This window comes from Crotalus tigris, unplaced genomic scaffold (genome assembly GCF_016545835.1).
Source record: "Crotalus tigris isolate CLP2741 ecotype Arizona unplaced genomic scaffold, ASM1654583v1 scf7180000024304.1987388, whole genome shotgun sequence".
Lineage (NCBI taxonomy): Eukaryota > Metazoa > Chordata > Lepidosauria > Squamata > Viperidae > Crotalus > Crotalus tigris.
The window spans coordinates 125,674-148,530 of NW_024100476.1; the positions used below are offsets into that span (position 1 = coordinate 125,674).

Below are 22,857 nucleotides of genomic sequence, written 5' to 3' on the forward strand. Positions count from 1 at the left end.
GAATCCCTGCAGTTATTAAATTAGTAACATGGTTGTTAAGTGAATCTGGCTTCCCCATCGACTTTGCTTGTCAAAAGATCGCAAAACATGACCACACGGCTCCAGGACAATACAATGGTCATAAATGTGAGTCAGTTCCCAAGAATCTCTGTTTTGATCACATGACCATGGAGATGCTGCGAAGGTTGTAAGTATGAAAAATGATCATGTCACTTTTTTCAGTGCCATTGTAACTTCAAATGTTCACTAAATGAACTGTTGTAAGTCAAGGACTACCTGTATGGTTAAGTCAGGAAAAAAAGGCAAAACATTTTATAAATTACACAAGAATTAACAAGATGTTAAAACAAAAGAAAATGAATACCTTATTCTTTCAAGTAAGATTGCATGGGAACAGATATACAGAAATCATGTTAGCAGTTTAAATTTAAGAACTGAACAAAGATAATGAGAATCATTAGCCAAATCAATACAGTGTTGAAGGAAAAGTTTTCATCATGGTTCAGTCCAAGCCAGGAATAAACAACATGGCAACTGCTTTAGAAAAAAGGTTGCAGTTTATTGAAGAGGAGAGCCAGACAGAATGATGGCTCTGGAAGGAAAGAGGAGAAAGAGCACATGTACGGAGTGGGTTTTTATACCCTCTGGGGCTCTCCTGTTCCTGTTTGAGGCTTTGTATTTCCTGTATCATGTATTTTGACCTAAGTCTGAATGTACCCTTCTGGTATGCTGATGGTGGTGGGTTAATCCTATTATGTCCCAAGGGTCATATCCTGCTTCTCTGTGGCTGTGGCTGATGACTCTTAGATTTTTGGTGTTGATTCTAGGGCAGGGGTAGGCAACTTTGGATCTTTATGACTCATGGACTTCAACTCCCAGAATTCCTAAGCCAGCATGGCTCAGCTTGGAAACCTTTCCCTTTCCCCTCAGCATGGCTGGCTCAGGAATTCTGGGAATTGAAGCCCACGAGTCATAAAAGAGCCAAGGTTGCCTACCTCTGTCCTAGGGATCTTTCTTCCTAATCCCAGTTTCCTGCTTCCAGTCTTTCTGAAAAAGATTATCTGCAGTTCTGCAGAGCTGGTTTCTGCTTGGGAGAGGGAGGGAGGGCATATTTTTCTGCCTCCTTAAGATCCTTTGAGAAAATATATTTTTCTGCCCTTTTAATGTTTCCTTCTCTGGGGGGCTGACTTCCCACAACAGTAAGAACCTAGTAAGAATTAATAACAATTTCTAACTAATCAGAAGCAGTACCATTATGGCCAATTAGAAAATAAGTGTTTTATCGTCCTGGTGTTAAAAGTAGCTCAAACTTTAAATAAGACACAGAGCCGCATGTGATTTAATTAATAAACCAGTATTTCTCAACTTCTGGAACTTTAAGATGTATAGACTTCAACTTTCAGAATTCCCTTGACAGCACGCTAATAAGTGAATTCTGGGAGTTGAAGTCCAAACATTTTAAAGTTCCCGAGACTGAGAAACACTGTCATAAACCGATGAAGAAAGTGTCTCATGCCCATCTTGCAGGTACGACTATGTCTATGATAATTTACTATGTCTACATTTTGTTGCGGGGAAGGAAAGATATAAGATCCACATGTAACTATCTCTTCAAAATATATCACAACATACCCAGTCAATGCTGGATGATAATTGCCCTGTCCCTCTTCGTCCGTGTATTGAAATCGGACCAAAGGGTGATCTCAGCCTTCCATAAACGGGAGTCGGAAGCGAACGGAGGATGAGGAAGTCTCCCTTTTCCTACGTCTATAGGCGAACGGGAGGCGGCGGAGGAGCAGCTGAGAAAAGAGAGCCTGCGCACTCTGGCACCGGATGATGAAACACTCCGGCGGCATGTTTGCTCCATGCCGCGAGGGGCGGGGCCGAAAAGGAGGAGGAGGAGCCAGTCGGACAAATCAGGGCTCGCCCTGGGCGGCTGCGCGGTGCGTTTGCCTTTCTCTTGTGGCTCACTTCAAGAGCCGGTCAGCCTGAGCACCATGGCTGCTTACCGAGTGGAGGAGCGGGGAACCCTCAATAGCGTCGATTATAGGCTCTTCTTCAGTGAGTCCTTGGCGGGAGGACGGGCGGGCCGCTCCCTTCCCCGGGGGCGGCCTGTGGGGCGCGTTATTGGGGCGCAGCCAACCTTGGGGATCCTTCCGGAGCCAGCCGTTCTTTGACACGATCAATGAATGTATGCTGCGCGAGATAAGGCGGTATTAGGGATCGGTTTGCGTGGCGCCCGCGGCTATAAGGGCGTGAACCGGGCTTCAGACGAGAGATAAATGTAAAGTTTCACTTTCCTCTGGGACGCCTGCAACCGTTGCGAACCTGGCGGGTCTCCTGGGGGGTCGGGAAGAGCGTGTTTCCAAGGAACTGAGTAAACCTGGATGTGCCTCCTGAACGTTATATTTTGAGTCATCCCAAACTAGTCATCCTCGGAAGCAAGCCAGGTCGAGTCCATTGGCGCTTAGTTGTAGTTTATGTAGGGAGTATGGATGGGAAACGCGTTCATGTCCTCTGGTGGGTTTGGGCTGTCTTACGTTATCTCGTAAATTCAGCTTCTTCCGTGTAGAAAGGGATGATGATAGAAATCTTTCCTCAAAGGACCATTCTGTCCTTTCAATTTTGTTAATGTATCCAAAGCATAGGTGGGACTGGGTAAAAGTTTTCTTGCCTGTGCCTGCGTGTCGTACTGGTACGGTTTATTTAAAAAAAAAGAAGTCAATACAGTGGATGAAAAAAAAAAAAAAGAACGATGTATGTTCTCTAGGACGGGTTCTCAACCTTGGCAACTTTAAGACTTGTGGACTTCAACTCCCAGAATTCCTCAGCCAGCTTTGCCAAGGTTGAGAACCCCTGTCTAGGACCAGAACAGGCTGGGGCGAAAGTGAAGGGAGGAGATTGGATTTATGTCGTTAACAGTATATATATGTTGCAATTGCAATGCTACTTTCAGTTCTTTAAGTTTCTTAAGGCTACCGTTTTTTTTTCTCTCTCTCTCTTTTTTTTTTTATCTTAAATGACTATTTGAAAATTGTTTCTTGGGATTAAAAAAAAAAATTCCAGTGACCTCTTACTATCTATGGAAAGAGATTATATAAATTTTGTCAAAAAGTAGTCTCTTTTGAAACAAGCTCCACTCCCCACTTATTATGGGTTTTTTTTCTCACCACTAGAGAATTGGTTTGCCCTTTACTGTTCCGTATAGCCCACAGCCCTGATTATCTCTCAGCCAAGTCTGATCCTGATTATTTTTTTGAGATCAGCCAAAGTTTGGCTTAAAAGCAGCTACCTGCTGTGCTTGCTCTTCTTATAAATTGTTTTATGATGGGCTTAAATTCCAAGATGGTATTACACAATATATTTGTACTGCAGTGCTTTCTATTTGCAAAAAGAATTGAAACAGGGTAGGCATCTGGCTATTTTGAAAAATTATAGCGGTAACATTGAACTTTACCACTCAGCAACAGGAGACTGGAAACTATAGAATTATTTTGCCCATAATCACTGGAGGGAATTTTGGATATAGAAAAGGGGAAATCACTTCAGTGAAGTACTGGTCTAATGCTTGCATGAGATATCTGTTGTGAAATATTGATTTTGGATTATGTAAACTGTACTTGTAATCTTCTTGGGTTAAGTAAATTGGTTATGTTTGCAAATATTAAATTGGGTAGGGGGATATAAACTAAAGCAGTGGTTCTCAACCTGTGGGTCGGGACCCCATTTGGGGTCGAACGACCATTTTACAGGGGTCGCCAAACAACGCAGTCCTCCATTTTCCCCCCTTTTCCTTAGCTGTGCTACTCCCTTTTATTCTATTGGCTTTTGAAAGCCAATAGAATAGACTCTCTTGAATAGAGTCTAATTCTATTGGCTTTCAAAAGCCAATAGGAATTGTCCAGGCTGTCTCTGCCCTGCTGAGCCCGCCAAAAGTCCCATTCTGCAAACGGTGCTGCACCAGCTGAATAGTCCTCTATTTACGACCGGTTGAGTAGTCCTCGACTTACGACCGGTTGGGGTCACAGCATTAAAAAGTTTGAGAATCCCTGAACTAAAGAGATAATGAAGAGCTCCAAAACAGGTCTCTCGAGTCAACGAATAGAAAATGGTCTAATACAGCAACTGTATTTTAAATTAGTTTATAAATTGCTGTTGTCCAATTAATAGAATATTTATTGTTTGTTTGACAGCTAACAACTCCATCTTTCTGGTTATTTCAAACCAGAAAATTTAACCCTCCAGTGGAAAAAATATATGTAATAGTGGCGAATATCTATAGCTCGGGCATAGGTTGAGGGTGAAAGTTCGTTCTCCAAGCTAAAAAATCCACAAGCTTGGAGAACGAAACTTCACTCTCCCCCCAAAAATATTCCATTGTAATGCTCTTTAGATTTGATCCCAAGAGCAAAGGCTTGGTCTTTGCACTTAGCCAAGATTAAGCAACATGATTTAGCAAGATTTTAAATAGCACACAAATGATCTGAGTGATACTTTTCTAAAATTGACATCCCCACATCCTTAAGCAATTTTTAAAATCTTGCTAAACTCTGTTGCTCAATTATGGCTTTTCTCCTTGACTAGCACTGTACAGTATTACAGTGGAGTAATTCTTATATCATCTGTAGGGCTGAGGGCAGATAGATCCCCCCCCTTTGTTTGGTATGATAAAATGAATCACCTGTGGTTTAGTTGGAAAGGGCATGATTTTGGGCCATAAAAAATGAAATAGAGATTAGGTGAATGGAGTCTGCACCTGGGGAGGTTTAGGAAAAGCACCCTGGAAGAAGGCATCAGCCAAATACTGCTATATTACTGCCAAGAAACTATGTGGGGGCATCTATGAAGTCACCAGAGATTGCTCAGCTTGAGAAAAAAGTATAAGTTGGTCCACGTATCTGTAGTATAATGGCTTGAGTTTTGCCTTTCTCATAGTTTTTTAAGGCATTCTCTAGTTTCCTTCCAGTTTGCAGGTGATTTTTATCCTCATCCATTTCCTCTTCCATTCTACAAAGAGAAGTTGAGGTTAAAGTCTGACTGTATTAGCTGATATGGTTAGTGAAGGTGGTTGTAAAATTAAACCCACCTTCTGTATAATCCTTTAAGGCAATTTTCGTCTTAGCAGTGATCTACCCCAAGAATTTCCGTATTCACCATACAGAAAATGTCTAATGAGATTATCCAAAGGTTACCTGCAGCAATTGGTGTGGTATGATAGACAACTCTGTAATAGGGCCCAGAATTGCTATTCTGAATGGACTTTGACTTTTGGCAAACAGCTAGAAAATTAGAACCAAAATAAATCACACAGGAGTACCAAACATCTTAAATGACTTATAAATGTCCCCAGCATCACATGAAGTTGGCTTCTGTCAATGGGGAACCCAGTAGGGAAGGTTGCAAGTCACAGTAATGTGATGTCTCATTTAATGACTGGGTGATTTGGTTAACAATTACAGCAAAAAGGTTGTAAAATCAAGTCTGGTCATGTTATGCCCTCTTAATCGCTTACCTCGCACACATGAAAAAAATCTAATAGTAACTTGGGGGCATGTAATGGTTTATGAAGGTATGGTTTGAAAGCTTTATTATGTTCTCAATACAAGGTAGGAATGTAGTCTTTTGTAAAAAGTATTATATTTCCTGCATGAAGCCTAGGTCCGGTTCTTTATACTAAGGTAAGAAATTTCCAAAAGGACTTGTGCTGAATTAAATCAATGTGACCCCCATGGAAAGGAACTTGTAGCGAGTTCTGGATTGAATTTTTGGTTTCCTTAAGCAGATTGCTGAAATGAGACCTATTCCAATAAGTCTTTGAAGAAGGGAACACGGCAAATCCACTTGTACTATATGAGTAAAGATGTGGTATCTTTCATCATAGCTATTTTTAAAGTTAATAAAAATGGCAAGGAACTTAAATATTTGTATGGAGGGACCACCATTGGATCAGGATATTCCATCTCCTCACTTTTTGAAGTATCTCAGCACTTCAAAGACTACCTAGTGATACTATATAGCAAACATGTCAAACTCATGATGTCATGTGATGTTGCGTAATGTATTGGGACTGTTTTGCCATTGCCGGCAATGGGGTGGGTGCGGCTTCTATATGATGCGTCCGGCCTGTGGCCTGGCAGTTTGACACCCCTGCTATATAGAAAGGGTGTGCAGCTTTTTTCAAAGTTTTTAAGTAGGTTTTAAAGGTAAAGGTGTGTGTGAGAGAGATCCCCAGAAGGGTATTGTTTCCATCCCTAATATTAAAATTATTTTTTAAAAAAACCCTGAAATCACATCATTGAAATGCTGTTGAATCTCAGCTGATCATGATGTTCTCTAGGATTTGTGCCAGGTTGCTAGCTATTTTATATAATTACTGCATTAAGATATAGTGCATGGATTATATTTAGATTAATACATTTTTCTATCCAGACTTAGCATTTCGTGACTAATTTGAATCTCACAATTGTCTTTTACATCTACGTGTTCTCTATCATTCAGCTATTGCTGTCAGTGTAAATACAACAGGGGCTTTCATGTTGATACAAACTCATGACTTAACTTCTGAAAACTTCACGTTTTAATTTGTGATTAAATAGAACTATGAGTGTGTCACTAATTCTTTTGTCTTCTCCATTAAATCAGAAATTGGTTGAATGGGCAGAATAGTGATTAGCTAAAAGAAGACACAAACAAATTTGTTCATTTTTACTGGTCTGTGTCTACACGTATCAGTACATAATTTTTTTAGAATTTTATAATTTATTTCTCTTCTTGGAGTAGAAGAACTGAATTACCCCAGAAAATAGTGGCAAAAGAGAAAGTGTTTTCCCAGGTTCTGTGTCATTTCAGGGTTGCATTAAATTCCAGAGGGTCAGTTTATTGGTATTGGTGAGGAGAATTTAAATCAACATTATCACTGGGAGTCGCCTGAGCAGAACATCTGGCAGTCAAGTGTTAAGGACATCCTTAAGGATTTTTACAGACTTGATCACAAGTGCCATTTTCCTCTTATTACATTGACTAATTTGAGATGAAGCAGATGGGAATTCTGTTAAGACTTTTGTTTTGACTTAATTGGAATGCAAACTAACTGCAGAGACGGTCAAACTTCTGTAAATTTGTCTTCTTAGAGACACACCCATCATATTAATTCAAATCCATTGTGTCTGTAATGGAGTGTTCCCATCCTCTCCCTCTTTTGCCTTCTTTCTACAGATGTGCAGAATCCTCCAGATGAGATTTTACTAATCAGGCGCAGATTACCAAGGGGAGGGGAGATGACGCTACTGATAGTACAGAAATGGTCTCTTGTCATAAATGTCCTACTAAGGCAGCGGTTCTCAACCTGTGGGTCGGGACCCCATTTGGGGTGGAACGACCATTTCACGGGGGTCGCCAAACAACGCAGTCCACCATTTTTCCCCCCTTTTCCTTAGCTGTGCTACTCCCTTCTATTGGCTTTCAAAAGCCAATCGGAATTGTCCAGGCTGTCTCTGCCCTGCTAAGCCCGCCAAAAGTCCCATTCTGCAAACGGTGCTGCACCAGTTGAGTAGTCCTCGACTTACGAACGGTTGGGGGTCGCGGCATTAAAAAGGTTGAGAACCACTGTACTAAGGTACTTTTATCCTTAGTGTTGAATTTATTTAATAAAAATCATAGGCCTCTTCTTTCATTTCCAGAAAATGATAAAGGACAGTACATCTCTCCTTTCCATGACATTCCAATATATGCAGACACTGACAAGGTAATTTAACAGGTTCCTTTTCTCCTTTCACCGGTTTCTCTGAACTATATGATTAAGTGCTAGATAGGTAATTAGTTCATCTTAAAGGAAAGAAATTGTATTGTATTGTATATATTTTAATAACAAGGCAACCATTACTTAACAGTTCACTTAGTGACCTTTCAGAGTTACAACATTGCTGAAAAAAGTGACTTATGACAGTTTTTCACACTTACGATCATTGCAGCATCCCCATGTCACATGATCAAAATTTGGATGCTGGACAATTGGTTCATACTTATGCAGTGTCCTGGGGTCATGTCATCATTTTTTGTAATTTTTTTTTTGACAAGCAAAATCAGTGGGAAAGCCAGATTCACTTAACAACTGTGGCAAGAAAAGTCTTAAAATGGGAGCAAAACTCACTTAACGTGTCTCACTTAGCAACAGAAATTTTGGAGTCAATTCTCATAAATCAAAAACTACCTGTAGTTTTATTGATCTTCATTGCTTAAGTAGGAGGAGTCTGAATTAAGTATTCTGGTGTAGAGTAAAAGAAATTCTGAAGCAGAATTGCAGCAGGAAATCTTAATTTAACTTATTCTGCTGGTTATAAATAATTATTTTAGTCATAGACTGAAGTTTGCTTGTTTTGCTGTAGAAACTGCTTCCAAGGGAAGAAAAATCTGAAATAATTCTATCTTCCCGCACTCAATGAAATATAGACTAAAGGGAGTGTTTCCTTGCTTTTAGACCAACTTCTATTGCATAATACAGAGAAAGTGAAAGCTTTGTTGCTAATTTTTTTGAAAGCTGATTTGATTTCCAAAATTAGTGTTGGGAATTTGGCTTCCACATTTTGAGAAATTGTTGGTATATAAGAGACATTTCCCTACTATTTATTTGGAATTTTCTCATCCTAATAACCAGTTTATTTTATATGATTTATGTGGATGTCTGTCTTATACTCTGGGTGGGTGTACAAGGATTGAAAACACACACTCAAAATCCCACAACATGTAACTGTAGAACCCAGGACAAATAATAACACTGATTAATTGAATATATACCATCAAATCGTTAACTCTTATAACTCCTTTTCCTGAAGGGAAAAAACATATTGGCAGCAGAGCTTGTCTAATCTTCACATCTGAGAAGGCCAACCAGATCCTCAATGAAAGGGCAACAAGGTTGGGGCCATCGGTTCTTAAACTATGGATTCGCATCCATAGTTTAAAAACTTGTGTAAAATTAGCTGCTTCAGCTGTAATAATATCCAATAAGCTGCATCATATAGAACTCAATTTTCATCTTTTCTGTCTCTGGTTTGCCATATATTGTGCTTTTTTAAATCCACATTTTAACACAACTGAACTGGGAAATTATTATAATTAGCTTACAAAAACAGAATAGTGTTTGAATATAATGTCTTTGTCCATCAGACTAAGAATATTTAGTTTGGAATGAACTGGTCTCAAGCTTGTAGCTAGGAGAGCTTTGGGTGGGAGGAATCCCTTAATTTCTTTCATCCTCCCAATTTTTATTAAATGGCGTCCTTGGCTGGCTTAAAACACTGCTATGCCAGACATCTGGATTAGCTACAGGCCTGATTTATGCTTCATTGGAATTTTATATACCTTTTATTCCAGCTGCTATAGGAACTCGGCAAATAATAACATTATGTTTTAGTGGTTCAGTGAAAGTGTCAAATTAAATATAATATTCAGGCTTCAAACAGAACAGAAATGTTCTTATGAACACATGGCCTCCAGGTTAGGCATCAATACTGCATGAACAGACAGTTGAGTTAATCAGAATTTGTTTATACTTCAAAAATGTAAGTGCCTCAAATGTACTTACTGCCACATTCTTTGTCAGCAGCCAGTTTCAATTTATAAAATAAATAGGAAAAAAGATGTGAGAAAAGAAGGCAAATGTTTGGAAGACTGAAAATCTGCATGCACTGACAGAGGCTTAAAGGAGTTCTGAGGATAAACAAGAATAGCCAGCTTTCAAGTTAGAATTGCAAGGTCATAACCCCAATACAGCTTATAATAGCTTTGTAGTAACATTTTGATTGCATGTCAGAGTTAGGTGAAATGCTGAAATAGGAAGCAGAATTCAAAATTCTACCTAGAACAAAAGCATACATTATTATCTCTAATCTCTAGCACTTTCCAATATTCATGTTGTCTTTATAAACTTAATAGAATTGTAATTCATTCTGGTTTTGGAAACATTTTAAATTTATTCCTACCTGGGTTGTTTCCATCATTATATTCCAAGTACATATTGCTTCACTGAACCATGTAAAAATGATCTGAAATTTTATAAAACAATGTTCAATATCTTCTGTTTCTTTTGAAATTTTGCTAAAATTATTGATCTTTCCTGACTTGCAGAATTTGATGATGATTCTTCTCAATGGTTTCTTGAAGCATTTCTGCCAAATAGTTGCTTAACAGCATAAATGGACAGACCTAGACAGTTGAAAGGTCTTTTAAATAACTTAATCTTTGAAGGAGAAAAATTAGCCTAAACTGTGTTGTGTTATAATGTAATCTAATCTGCACTCTTGTCTTTAAGCTTATGGAAAAACAAGATTAGGCTTCAGGACTGCTTAAATCCTTTTAATGGGCAGTGAATAATCCAAGAATAAACTGATAAGTAGGAACTGGCTCCAGATGTGCATAGCCCATATATTCTGTTTTCCAGTAATTATTCTGTTATTGCCTTCTCAAGTGTATGAAAGATACTTGCTGTTGCATTACCAAATGGGAAGATTTTGGGGCTGTCCCCAGTGCTGTGGTGTCAATAAAGTTTTGTGTCTGAATATCCAGAGAGCCATCTCCCTTAATTAATAAAACAAACTCCAAGCTTCTTTTTCTTAAAAGTCAAGGGTTTCTTTTCATGCTAGGTAAGGAAAAATGAGCATCTCCTCCCAATTGAAAGTTATATTTGGATAATAGCTAACACTCTGGGCAAAATTTGTGGGCAGGAAGGAAAAAAATGCATAGTTATAAAATTCATGGGAATGGAAATATTTCAGGGAGTTCCATGGGATGATGATTGCTGGATGACAATTCAGGAAGGATGACATTTCTCTGTGTTATATTTTATATGTACTTTGCTGAATTTATGTTCTTTTCAGCATGTCTTCAACATGGTTGTGGAAATACCTCGATGGACCAATGCAAAGATGGAGGTAATACAACTAGAGCACTGTAATTGATGGCTTCATTAATTACTTCATCAAAAAATAGTTTATAGCTAGTCCTCGACTTATAACAGTTTGTTTAGTGACCGTTCAAAGTTACAGTGACACTGAAAAATGTACTTATGACCACATTTCATACTTATGACCATGGTAGCATCCCCATAGTCACGTGATCAAAATTCAGACACTTGGCAACTGATTCATATTTATGACGGTTGCAGTGTCCCAGGGTCACGTGATCCCCTTTTACAGCCTTCTGACAAGCAGTGTCAATGGGGAAGCCAGATTCACTTAACAACCGTGTTACTAACTTAACAGCGGCAGTGTTTCACTTAACAACTGTGGTAAGAAATGTTGTAAAATGGGGCAAAATTCAGTTAACAACTGTCTTGCTTAGCAACAGAAATTTTGGGCTCAGTTGGTCGAAGTTGAGGACTAAGTATATTAAATTTCAATATCCCTGCTATTAATAATATATAATCTAGTACAGGGGTCTTCAAACTTGGCCCTTTTATGACTTGTGGACTTCAACTCCGAGAATTCCTCAGCCAGGTGTGCCGGGCTGAGGAATTCTGGGAGTTGAAGTCCACAAGTCATAAAAGGGTCAAGTTTGAAGACCCCTGATCTAGTAAGTTTTTTTAAAGCTAAAGTCCTATGTATATGTATGTGGAACTTTTTCCAATAAAACACATTCTCTCTGTTTTTGTATGTATTTATGGTTCCTATCATTCTGGCTATTTATCTTGCTAGAAATATTAAGTAAAACATCTACAAAGAAAGTTACCTTTTTTCTTAAAGGCTTTTTTAAAAATTGAGTACTAAACTAAGTAAATTCTGTTTTAGATTGCAACTAAGGATCCTCTAAATCCAATTAAACAAGATGTGAAGAAAGGAAAGCTACGTTACGTTGCTAATGTATTTCCCCACAAGGGATATATCTGGAACTATGGCGCTATTCCACAGGTACTCTAATATTACCCTATCTTTTTTATGAATTTCAATAACAAACAACTCTAATGAAGGGGAACTTTGTACCACTGCATAGACAACTGTGGGCAAGCTCTCTGGAGGAAGAAGAAAACATTTTAGGTTGTAAACAAGTAAGCTGCCTATGTTAGAACAGAAAGAACAGCTTTATTAAAGTATAAGAAGCCTTAAAAATACAGCGAGCTCTCATAAAGCCAGCATAGATTGACTGAATTAAACCAATTTGATAGTAATAATAGGAATGCTCCATGGATCAATTTTGGTTTAATATTTATTCAATCGATGCTGTCTTTTAAATTTGTCCATGGAAACTATATCAAATTCTTAACATTTATTCCTATAGCATAATTGTTGTATTTTAATAATAATAACTCATTAAATGTATTTATTATTAAATAAATAAATAATAACCCATTTAATGTATTTATTATTAAAATTTTAATAATAATAAATCCATTTCACAGACTAGTAGAGCGAAATGGGTGTCCATCAGAGCAGAACGTCAGGATTTTTACACATGCATATTTTAGGTATTTTATGCACAATCTTGTGGGTGCACAAGGTAATACTGTGGATAGATTTTGTTTCCATTGTATCCAAACCCGAGATATATTGAAATGGAGTGCTTTTATTATTGTTTTTTTCTGTCAATTTCCTTCTGCCTGATCTTTCTCTTCTTCTGTTACTTATGGAAAAGATAATGTTCCTTCCCTTTTCCTTTGGACTTGTTGGCTTTGTGATATTTTATTGTTAACCTCTTTCTTAGGTTTCAAAGCTGTCTTGATCATAAGTTCACTTTTCAATAGAAAATGGCCCATAACTTGCTTTGTATTATCTCATTAAGAATTTATTCTGAAATCCCTTTTATTCCACAAGCTGGTATCCCTGATGCTCCGGATGGGCTAGCATGTGTTCTTATATGAAATACAAAGCGTTCCAGAACTGTCTCTGCTAGATTTTCACAACACTGTTTCTTCAACTGGAAGGAAGTTAGGTCAACTTCTATTAAAGCAGTCCTGAACTATAGTTTCCTGTTAGCAAGCGTTGCCCCTGCAATCACCTTGGATGTGAGATAACCTCTTTACTTTGAAGTAACTCAGATTTCATGTGAAGTCCTTTGGATTCTGTATTGAATCCAATTAAACAAGATGTGAAGAAAGGAAAGCTACATTACGTTGCTAATGTATTTCCCCATAAGGGATATATCCGGAACTACGGCGCTCAGATTGTATAGTGCTTTGGATTCTATATTGAATTTTTTTTGCATTTTATATGTTCATAAACAATACTTGCATTGCCCTAGCGAGAAAATGCATCTTTTCCTATATTCTTAAAAACATGAGTTTCTCGAAATATCGACAAGTAGTCCTTGTCTTACGAGCATAATTGAGCTTGGCAATAACAGTCGTAAGTCATGATAGTCATAAAATGGGTTACCACATGACTGGACCCATTTTTATTTCCTGTTTTATAGTGTTTGTGAAGCAAATGCGGTGGTCATAAACTTGTTCACTATGCACTGTTTTTGTTGGAAACCGATGCAAATACCAGTTTCTGGCAAAACGGTCATAAATCGCAGTCATATGGTCACAAGGCAATGCAAATGGTCATAAATGCAGGCCAGTTGCCAAGTGCTCAAAATGTGGTGATATCACTGTGGAGTGGTGGCATCAGAACTTTGAATCCGGGTCTTAAGTCCCTTTGGGGGGGGGGTCCATTATATTTATTTATTTATTTATGAGACTTATATACCGCTTATATCTTTGAAAGGTGGTTACAAATTCCTTGTTTTCTTGTTCTTCTAGCCAAAGAAATCACAACTATCGGCTACACAATTCTGTATAGCTGTCGGTGGATAAAGAACAGTTTTCAATTCCTTTATAGAATATCTAAAGTGCAAAATACTTTAACATGGTACAGTTTTAAATTTGAATTGAGCAGCCCTGTGCTGAGATGAAAGGAAGGTTGTGCAGCAAGTAGTTAAAGGAAACAGTATTTATTTTGTAGACGTGGGAAGATCCAGTGCATAAAGATGAAAATACCAACTGTGGTGGAGACAATGATCCAATCGACGTTTGTGAAATTGGAGACAAGGTAACAAAATACTTTTCATGTGGAAATTTGGAATTTGCTAACCATCTTTGAAATATTGCCCGTATGTTACTGTGAAGATATTTGCAATCGGGCTGTTCATCTAGCTGTCACTATAAATATACAGAAAAGTGACTGATCTTTACATGTAGAATTCTTGATTAACAACCACTTGTTCACCAACCATTCAAAGTTATGTTGGCACTGAACAAGTGATTGTTACAACTGACCCTTGAAGTTCCAGCTGTCCAAGCATGATCATGTGATCACGATCTGGGCTCTCAGCAACTGTCTCAGACTTATGATGATTGCAGCATCCCGTGATTACATGATCATAATTTATGACTTTCCTTGCCAGTTTCCCACAAGCAAAGTCAGTGGGAAAGGCAGTGGGGAAAGTTGCAAGTTGCTCAGGTAAATCTCATCCATCCGCATAATTCCCATAGCCTTGTGCCTCTCCAGCCACTCATACACTCTCCCCACCCCCTGGTAGGAAGCACACCAAGCTTGCTTTCTTCTACCCAGCAGTAGCCATTTGCCTGCCAGCTAGTCTGCCTATGAACCACCTGGAACTTGCAACTTCCTGCCAACTTCCCCACTGATTTTGATTGTTGGAAGCCAGCAAAAAATTGCAAGGCGTGCTCCCTTAACAGCTCACAATCCTTGGATCCTCACTTAATGAGGGCAATAGAGGCTGCTAAGTGTTGCAGTCACATAACATTGTGCTTTCCGACTACATTGCTTAACAGTGAAAATTCCAATCCCGATTGCCATCGTAACTTGAGGATTACCTGTATAGAAAATGTTTAAAGAACTTTAAAGTTTATGATAGGAAGCATATTAGCTCAATGCAATTTTAACATTTCATAAATTCTACTGGTGGGGGAGAGGGATTATATTTCAAAATGGCAAGAATAGTCTTTGAAACAATAAGGGCTTATCCATCCTGTGTCCCATTAATTTAGTGGTTCTTAAACTGTTTAACCCAATTGTATCCCTTCTCTCAAATAATGTCATTACTTTCCCACAAAACAAAAGGAGAACACCACAAATTGTTGATAAATCCCCAGATTCTGTTGTTTTAATGCAGTGTCTTGGCAGTTGCAGTCCCAAACTGGATTTTTGGCTCACAAACAAGCAGTTACAAATTGCTCCATTGCTCAAGTTATTGCGTTTTAAGAAGTTAGCAAAGAGCCTGCCAGATGCAGAAAGTACTAATCTTTCAATACATCATTATATATTTTGGTGCAACTACAGCATTAGAGCTAAAATGTCATGGAATGCAAACATATGCCCATTTCTATATATTTCTAAATATTTAAATACTACATGGAAAGCAAAACAAGCCCAGTGCTTATACAGTATCGTATCGGTTTGAAGATATTACTGTGAAGGCATTTCTTGGAAGAATGTAGTATGCAATGAAAATTACAATCCTAGTTGGAAATAATCAAGTAAGACTTTCCTCTTCACCTGAGAAAAGCTCGTCTACAGAAATTGTTGTCCAAAATCAGCCTCTGAATAGACTGCTGATTTGGTTGAAATATGAACACTGGAATTTTTCCCACAAAGTTCAGGTTGCCGAGCAGTTAGGCAGAAGAGGAAATATTGTTACTTCACCTGTTCTGGCTTAGTAGGACCAGCTGTGTGATTCATGCCTAACGAGTAAATTTATTCAAACAGGTGTGCAACAGAGGTGAAATAATTCAAGTGAAAGTTTTGGGTACGCTGGCATTGATCGATGAGGGTGAAACCGATTGGAAGATCATTGCAATCAACGTTAATGACCCTGAAGCTGCTAATATGAATAGTAAGTAGCTTTGAAGTGAGAATGCAGACACATTTGTGCCTTACCTTTTCCAGCTTTGAAATTCCACATGTGGAAAGTGGGTAACTGATACCAAGTAAGACTGGTGTTCTACTCTTTGGGCCATTCCATTGTGAAAGACTACAGGTAGTCCTTGACTTAACAACGCGACCATGGGGATGTTGCAATGGTGGTAAGTCTGAAAAATGGTCACAAATCACTTTTTTCAGCGCTGTTGTAACTTTGAACGGTCTAAGTCAGGGGTAGGCAACCTTGGTTCTTTTATGACTCGTGGACTTCAGCTCCCAGAATTCCTGAGCCAGCATTGCTCAGCTTGGAAACCTCTCCTTTCCCCTCAGCATGGCTGGCTCAGGAATTCTGGGAGTTGAAGTCCACGAGTCATAAAAGAGCCAAGGTCGCCTACCCCTGACTTAGACCGTTCAAAGTTACAACAGTGCTGAAAAAAGGGATTTGTGACCATTTTTCAGACTTACCACCATTGCAACATCCCCATGGTCACGTGATTTACATGTGGATGCTTGACAACTGACTCACATTTATGATAGTTACAGTGTCCCGGGCTCATGGGATCTCCTTTTGCGACCTTCTGACAAGCCAAGTCGACGAGGAAACCAGATTCACTTAACAACCATGTTACTAATTTAACAGCTGCCATGATTCACTTAACAAATGTGGCAAGAAAAGCCATAAAATGGGGCAAAACTCATTTAACAAATTTCTCACTTAGCAACATAAATTTTGGCCTCAATTGTGGCTGTACGTTGAGGACTACCTGCACCTGTATATAAATAGCTTTCATGCAAAGTTGAACTTCATTTTTTTTTATTATTATTATTGAAAATTTTTATAAATTTTTACAAAAAAAACAAAATAACAATACAGAAACGAAAAACAACCTATACAGAAAAAAAAACTAAACATAACATAACAAAACTCCCCTTCCCCACCCCCCCAAAACGCCCACCCCCTTCCCCCCCCCGAGCTTCCCAGAGCAGAATATAGGCTTAATTTAAAAAGAATTAGAAAAGTTATATATATATATATATAAAAAAAAGAAAATATAACACTGAGATATATGTATATATATATAAAAATAAAAATAAAAGTTATGAAAAAGCTATGTGATATTTTTTTATATCCAATTTAAATTGTATAAATTTTATCCATTTATCCCAAACAGCAAGAAATTTCTCTTGCGTTTGTTCCTTTAAGAAAGCCGAAATCTTTGCCATTTCCGCCAAATAAGACACTTTAAGGAACCATTCCTGCATTGTAGGCAAAGATTCCTTCTTCCAGTATTGTCCTACTAACAGCCTTGCGGCTGTAATCAAATTTAACATCAATATAACCTCCTTTGTATCACAATCAATAACTATACCTAACAAAAATAATTGTGGAGTAAATTTTATCCTCCTTCTAAAAATTCTCTGAATATTCCACCATATCTTAATCCAAAAGGCTTTTATCTCTCTGCACGACCACCAAATGTGATAATAGGTAGCATCCAAACAACCACATCTCCAACATTTAGGCTGTAAGTCAGGGTACATGAAAGACACTTTTTGTGGATCAAGGTGCCATCTATAAAACATTTTATAAAAATTCTCCCTTAAATTCTGTGCTTGTGTAAATTTGACATTTCTCACCCAAATGGTTTCCCAGGTATCCAATGGAACTGGTTCACTAAAGTTCTGCGCCCATCTAATCATACAATCTTTAATTAATTCCGTTTCTGAGTCCAATTCAACTAGAACCCCATAAATTCTCTTAATATGAGTTTGTCTTTGATCCTTCACTTGCTTAATAAAATTTTCATCTTCTCTAAGAAAACCCACCTTACAATCCACCTTCCATCTATCTGCTAATTGTCTGTATTGAAACCAAGAATAAATATTATTTTCTTGTGCTAACTCTTCCCGTGATTTTAACTGCCAATTTTGTCCGTCCCATCTGAGTAGCTGTCTGTAAGACACCATATCCATTTTAACACCCCTTTTTATTCCTTCTATCCCATGCCAAGGTATAGCCCATAATGGTACTTTAAAATCTCTTTTATAATATTTTCTCCAAATCCTAAGTAAGGAAATTCTTATAATGTGAGATTTGAAAGCCCAGTCCACTTTTTTATTGAATATTAAATAGGTATGCCACCCAAAGAGTAAGTCCCATCCCTCTAGATGGAGTATCTCAAGATTTGTCAAATTTACCCAGTCACTAATTAATGTTAAAACCACCGCATCATAGTATAATTTCAAATTCGGTACCTTGAGTCCACCTCTCTCACGGAAGTCTTGCATGATTTTAAACTTAACCCTTGGCTTTTTCCCTGCCCAAATGAATTTATTGAGGCCTTTCTGCCATTCACTTAAATTAATCTCATTCTTCAAAATCGGTAACATTTGGAACAAAAAAAGGAACTTGGGTAGAACATTCATTTTTATCACTGCAATTCTTCCCATGAGAGATAATTGCAACTTCTCCCAATTCTTCAAGTCCTTCTGTACACTAGCCCACAACCTTTCATAGTTATTTTTAAATAATTTTGCATTAGAAACAGATAACATCACCCCCAAATATTTTACCTTATTGACAATTTCAAAACCCGTCAAGTTAGCCAGAGTTTGCTTCTCCTGAGTAGTCATATTTTTGGATAAGATTTTAGTCTTATTAACATTAATCTTAAAACCCGAAACCAAACCATAATAATGGATCACCTGTAGTAACTTTACTGCAGAATGGGTAGGTTGCGACAAAGTAACCACCAAGTCGTCCGCAAAAGCTCTTAACTTATATTCTTTTTTGTTAACTTGTATTCCTTTAATTTCCTGCGACTCTCGAATTTTGATCAACAGTATTTCCAGTGTTAAAACAAACAACAACGGTGATAATGGACATCCCTGCCTAGTACCTTTCTCTATTGTAAAAACCTCTGACAAACCTCCATTGACAATAAGTTGTGCCGTTTGTTTTTGATATATTACCGTAAGAGCTTGTAATATCTTTTCACCAAAGTTCATCTCTTCAATTACTCTTAGCATAAAATGCCAATTCAGTTGATCAAAAGCTTTTTCAGCATCTAAAAATATCAGCCCTGTGGGGACTTGGTTGTTCTTGTCTAGATATTCTAATAAATTAATAATTTGTCTAACATTGTTTTTCATGTACCTACCAGTTATAAACCCAGATTGGTCTTTATGCACAAGATGATGCACAACCCTCATAAGCCTATTTACTAGGATTTTAACAAATATCTTATAGTCAACATTTAAAAGAGATATAGGTCTATAATTCTTTGGTAAAGTAAGATCTTGATCCTCCTTTGGAATCAAAGATATAAAAACACTACGCCATGAGGGAGGAATCTCTGAGCCCTGTAAGATATCATTAAAAAGATCACCTAATGGTTGGATCATCTCCTCCATTAAAGCTTTATAATAAACAGCTGTCAGTCCATCCGTACCCGGTGCTTTCCCTGGTTTCAATTGCTTAATTGTTATCACAATTTCCTCTTTAGTAATTAAGCCATTAATTTCATGTTTCTGATCCTCTGTCAATTTGGGAAAGCTAGCCTCGCTTAAGTATTTATTTATATCTAAGATTTGCACATTAGTAGATTTGTATAGTTTTTGGTAATAGTCTAAAAAAGATCTCTTGATCAATTCCTTCTGAAAAACTAATTTACCCTTATAATTTATTTTATCTATTATTCTCTGTCTCTGTTTCTTTCTTAATTGATAGGCCAGCCATCTCCCTGGTTTATTGGCATTACAAAATGTACTTTGTTTCATAAACAATAAGTTAGTTGCAGCTTGGTCCGCCAACAACATATTAAATTGTGTTCTTAACAACTTTATAGATTCTTTAATGCTTTCATCTGAAGGATTTAAAATCAAAGACTTTTCTTTTAATTTAATTTCATCTTCCAATTCTTTACGTTTCTGAGTCTGCTTTTGCTTGTGAAAATTATTCATTTTTATCAAGATCCCACGCATAAATGCTTTATCTGCATCCCATACCATTGACATTGAAGTCCCCTTATACATATTTAAAGCAAAATAATCCTTTAAACACTCCTTTAACTTTTGAACATTCTTTTCTTGTCTGAATAAGTTTTCATTCACCCTCCGGGATCTTCTCTCCTCTTTTTCTTGAATCAGCTCCATCCAAACTGGACTATGATCCGTCAACGATCTAGGAAAAATCTTTACATTCTTTACTCTATTATATAAGTCCGTTGTAATAAAAAAAAAGTCAATTCTTGAAAAGGATTGGTGTCTGTCCGAAAAAAAAGTAAAGTCTCTCTCCTCTTGATTACATTCCCGCCAATAATCCCTTAATTCCCAATCCTCCTTCATATCAAAAAAAGCTTTAGGTAATTTTGCCTGTTTAAAAAGAGGGGAAGAACCTTTCTTATCCCTTTGTATATCTAAGACACCATTCCAATCACCCATTAATACCACGGATCTATAGTCCAGCAAAGTTATTTTTTGATGTAACAATCTATAAAATTGTTCCTGTTGGTGATTTGGTGCATATAGTCCCACTATAAGTATTTTCTTACCATATAAACCAAGTTCAATCATCACATATCTTCCTTGGGGATCTGATTCTACCAGACAAGCTGGTAAATTTTGCTTCACATAAATAACCACTCCCCCCTTTTTCCCAGGAGCAGAAGATACAAAATGAGATCCCAGACGGGTGTTAACTAAATACTTCTGATCCTTAAGTAAAATATGAGTTTCCTGTAAGCAAATAACATCATTGTTATGTTGCTTTAAATAGTAAAAAATTTTCCTTCTTTTCTGTGGGGAATTCAAACCGTTAACATTCCAGGTCAGAAACTTTGCCATCTCCCTCATCCAGGAGCCTGGAGAAGACTCCCTGGAGATCTGCCATTGCTGCAAGTGTTGCAGAACTCTTGGGTCTTGCTCCTCCCACCGGCAATGAAACACTTTCAGAAGAAGATTCTTTAGTCTCTCTCTTGCGTTGCTCCTTCTCCTTACGTCTATATGCTGCACGGGTCATCCTCTGCTCTTTAACCTCTGTTTGACGTTGCCATTCAGCTTGCAACATCCCAGCAGAGACCAGACCCAGTGCTTCAGATTGCTGTTTCAACTCTTTACCACTCAGAGGTTTCTGAACAGATGAAGCTGAGCCTGCTCCCAGGACCGTGTTGTAGAACTCTTTGGCTTTATCAACCGTATTCAACCTATAACGCATCCCCGCATGGCTCAGAACAATACCCGTCGGGATCTCCCATCTAAATGGCATCAATCTGGCTTTAAGCTCATTAACTAGGAAAGCAAAATCTTTCCTGTTTCTTAAAATTTTTGATGGGATTTCCTTTAAAATGATGATATCTTGGGCTGCAATCTGGAATCTCTTATTATAAAAAGCTTGTATAATTTCATTACGCAGAGACTTCTTTGTAAAATAAATCACAACATCTCTAGGCAAATTCTTCTGCTTCGCAATCCAGGAGTTAACTCTGTAGATTTTTTCCACTTCTCTGCGTAATTCTCCTTTATCCATATTCATAGCAACAGCTAAATCAGTAAGCACCATCTCCATCAGGTCTTGATTCATGTCTTCCTTAAGACCCCTGATCCTCAGGGCATGCTCCAGCTCTCTGTACTGAGACATAAGGATATCTTCTTGTGAAATCTCCATCTTCCTTTCCATATCTTGGAATTTATCCTCAAAAGAGTCAACTTTGTCTGCCACTTCCTCCACTCTCGGGTCCAGCTTCACCACCACCGTAGCCAAGCCTGATACAGCTGCAACTATATCTTGCCACAAGATGGTATTATTGTCTTCTAATGAGACCTTCATCCCACTTAACTCTTCTTTAATTTCAGATTTAATCTGTGTAACAAGTTGCTTCATTTCATCTCTCATTTGGGATACAACATCTCCCATTATACCTTTAATCTCTTGTGCTGAGAGACCTGGCAAAGGAGGGGAGGGTGGTCACTGGGTCGGTGGTGCATGTTTGGGTTGTTGTTGTGGTTGTTGTGCAATTAAAGTTGTGGGAGAGGAAACCACCTTAGGTGTTATAGAAGGCGGCTGTCTCTTTGAAGCCATTTTATGAAACACAGTTCTCTCTTCCCTTCTCCTCCAGAAAAAAAAAGGGGAGGAGGGAAACAGAATTTTAAAAAAAGGCAAAAATACTATAATCCTTAAAAGTCCGAAAAAGAAAAGGGAAAAAATCAAAAGAGAAATCCAAAACCAAGAACAAAGAGATCAAAAACAGTCATTTAAGTCCAGTACTTTAAGAACAAAGAGACAAAAAAAAAAACTCCGACACTTTCAAAACGCCATCTTATTTTCTCTCTCCATGCCAGCAAGAAAGAACAAAGGAAAGGTAGCCAAAACTAACTAAAAGAAAGAAATAAAACACTAAACTAAAAAAGAATCCTTTAGACCGCTCTGTCCGCTTCAAAAGTTACTCACCAAGACACTGTAATTGCGGAGATAGAGGCGGCGGTTTCTTTTGCTTCCAAAGAAGCAAAAACAGCTGGGAGGCGGAGATCAGCAGGAGCTCCGAGGGAACACTCCTTCCACCCCCTCTAGGAATAAATCCAGAGGGGGTTCAGGGATTCTACCTCTACTCCTGCATTCTCTATCCCTTCCCTTTGCCCGGGAAGGGGATTCCGAGCCGCGGGCCAGCTGATACGCGCTGTGCTCCGTGGTTCTGACACCTTCCCAGCTGGACGGCTACTAAGTAGCCGCCATCGCCGTCGCCCCGTACCGGAAGCTCACGGTTGAACTTCATTTTTGAGTACTATATTGATCTGATCCCCTTTTGGCTTCCTACTCTTACATTTGAAATATCCCTAGTTAATGCCATCGATGTAGAGTAGAATTCTTGATGGAATATAGGCTGATTTTTATGGGAATGGTCACATTTCTTCTGTAAGACATTCCCCAGGGAAATCTAAGAATAAAATATATTGGGACACTCAAGCAAAACCTAGCAGATTCTGAATATATGCCTTTTAAAAATTT

The 22,857-nt window shown here is 38.1% G+C and overlaps 1 protein-coding gene across 1 annotated transcript in view; it reads left to right on the forward strand.

The window, feature by feature from the left end:
• Positions 1 to 1,909: 1,909 nt before the first annotated feature.
• The window catches only part of PPA1 (inorganic pyrophosphatase 1), a 30,306-nt gene continuing 9,358 nt past the window's right edge, over positions 1,910 to 22,857 (forward strand). The window contains exons 1-6 of the mRNA XM_039324674.1: positions 1,910 to 2,061; positions 7,680 to 7,744; positions 10,875 to 10,928; positions 11,784 to 11,903; positions 13,935 to 14,021; positions 15,702 to 15,828. Of these exons, the coding sequence (XP_039180608.1) occupies positions 1,998 to 2,061; positions 7,680 to 7,744; positions 10,875 to 10,928; positions 11,784 to 11,903; positions 13,935 to 14,021; positions 15,702 to 15,828 (517 nt within the window). The 5' untranslated portion in view covers positions 1,910 to 1,997. The remainder of the gene's footprint in view (positions 2,062 to 7,679; positions 7,745 to 10,874; positions 10,929 to 11,783; positions 11,904 to 13,934; positions 14,022 to 15,701; positions 15,829 to 22,857) is intronic.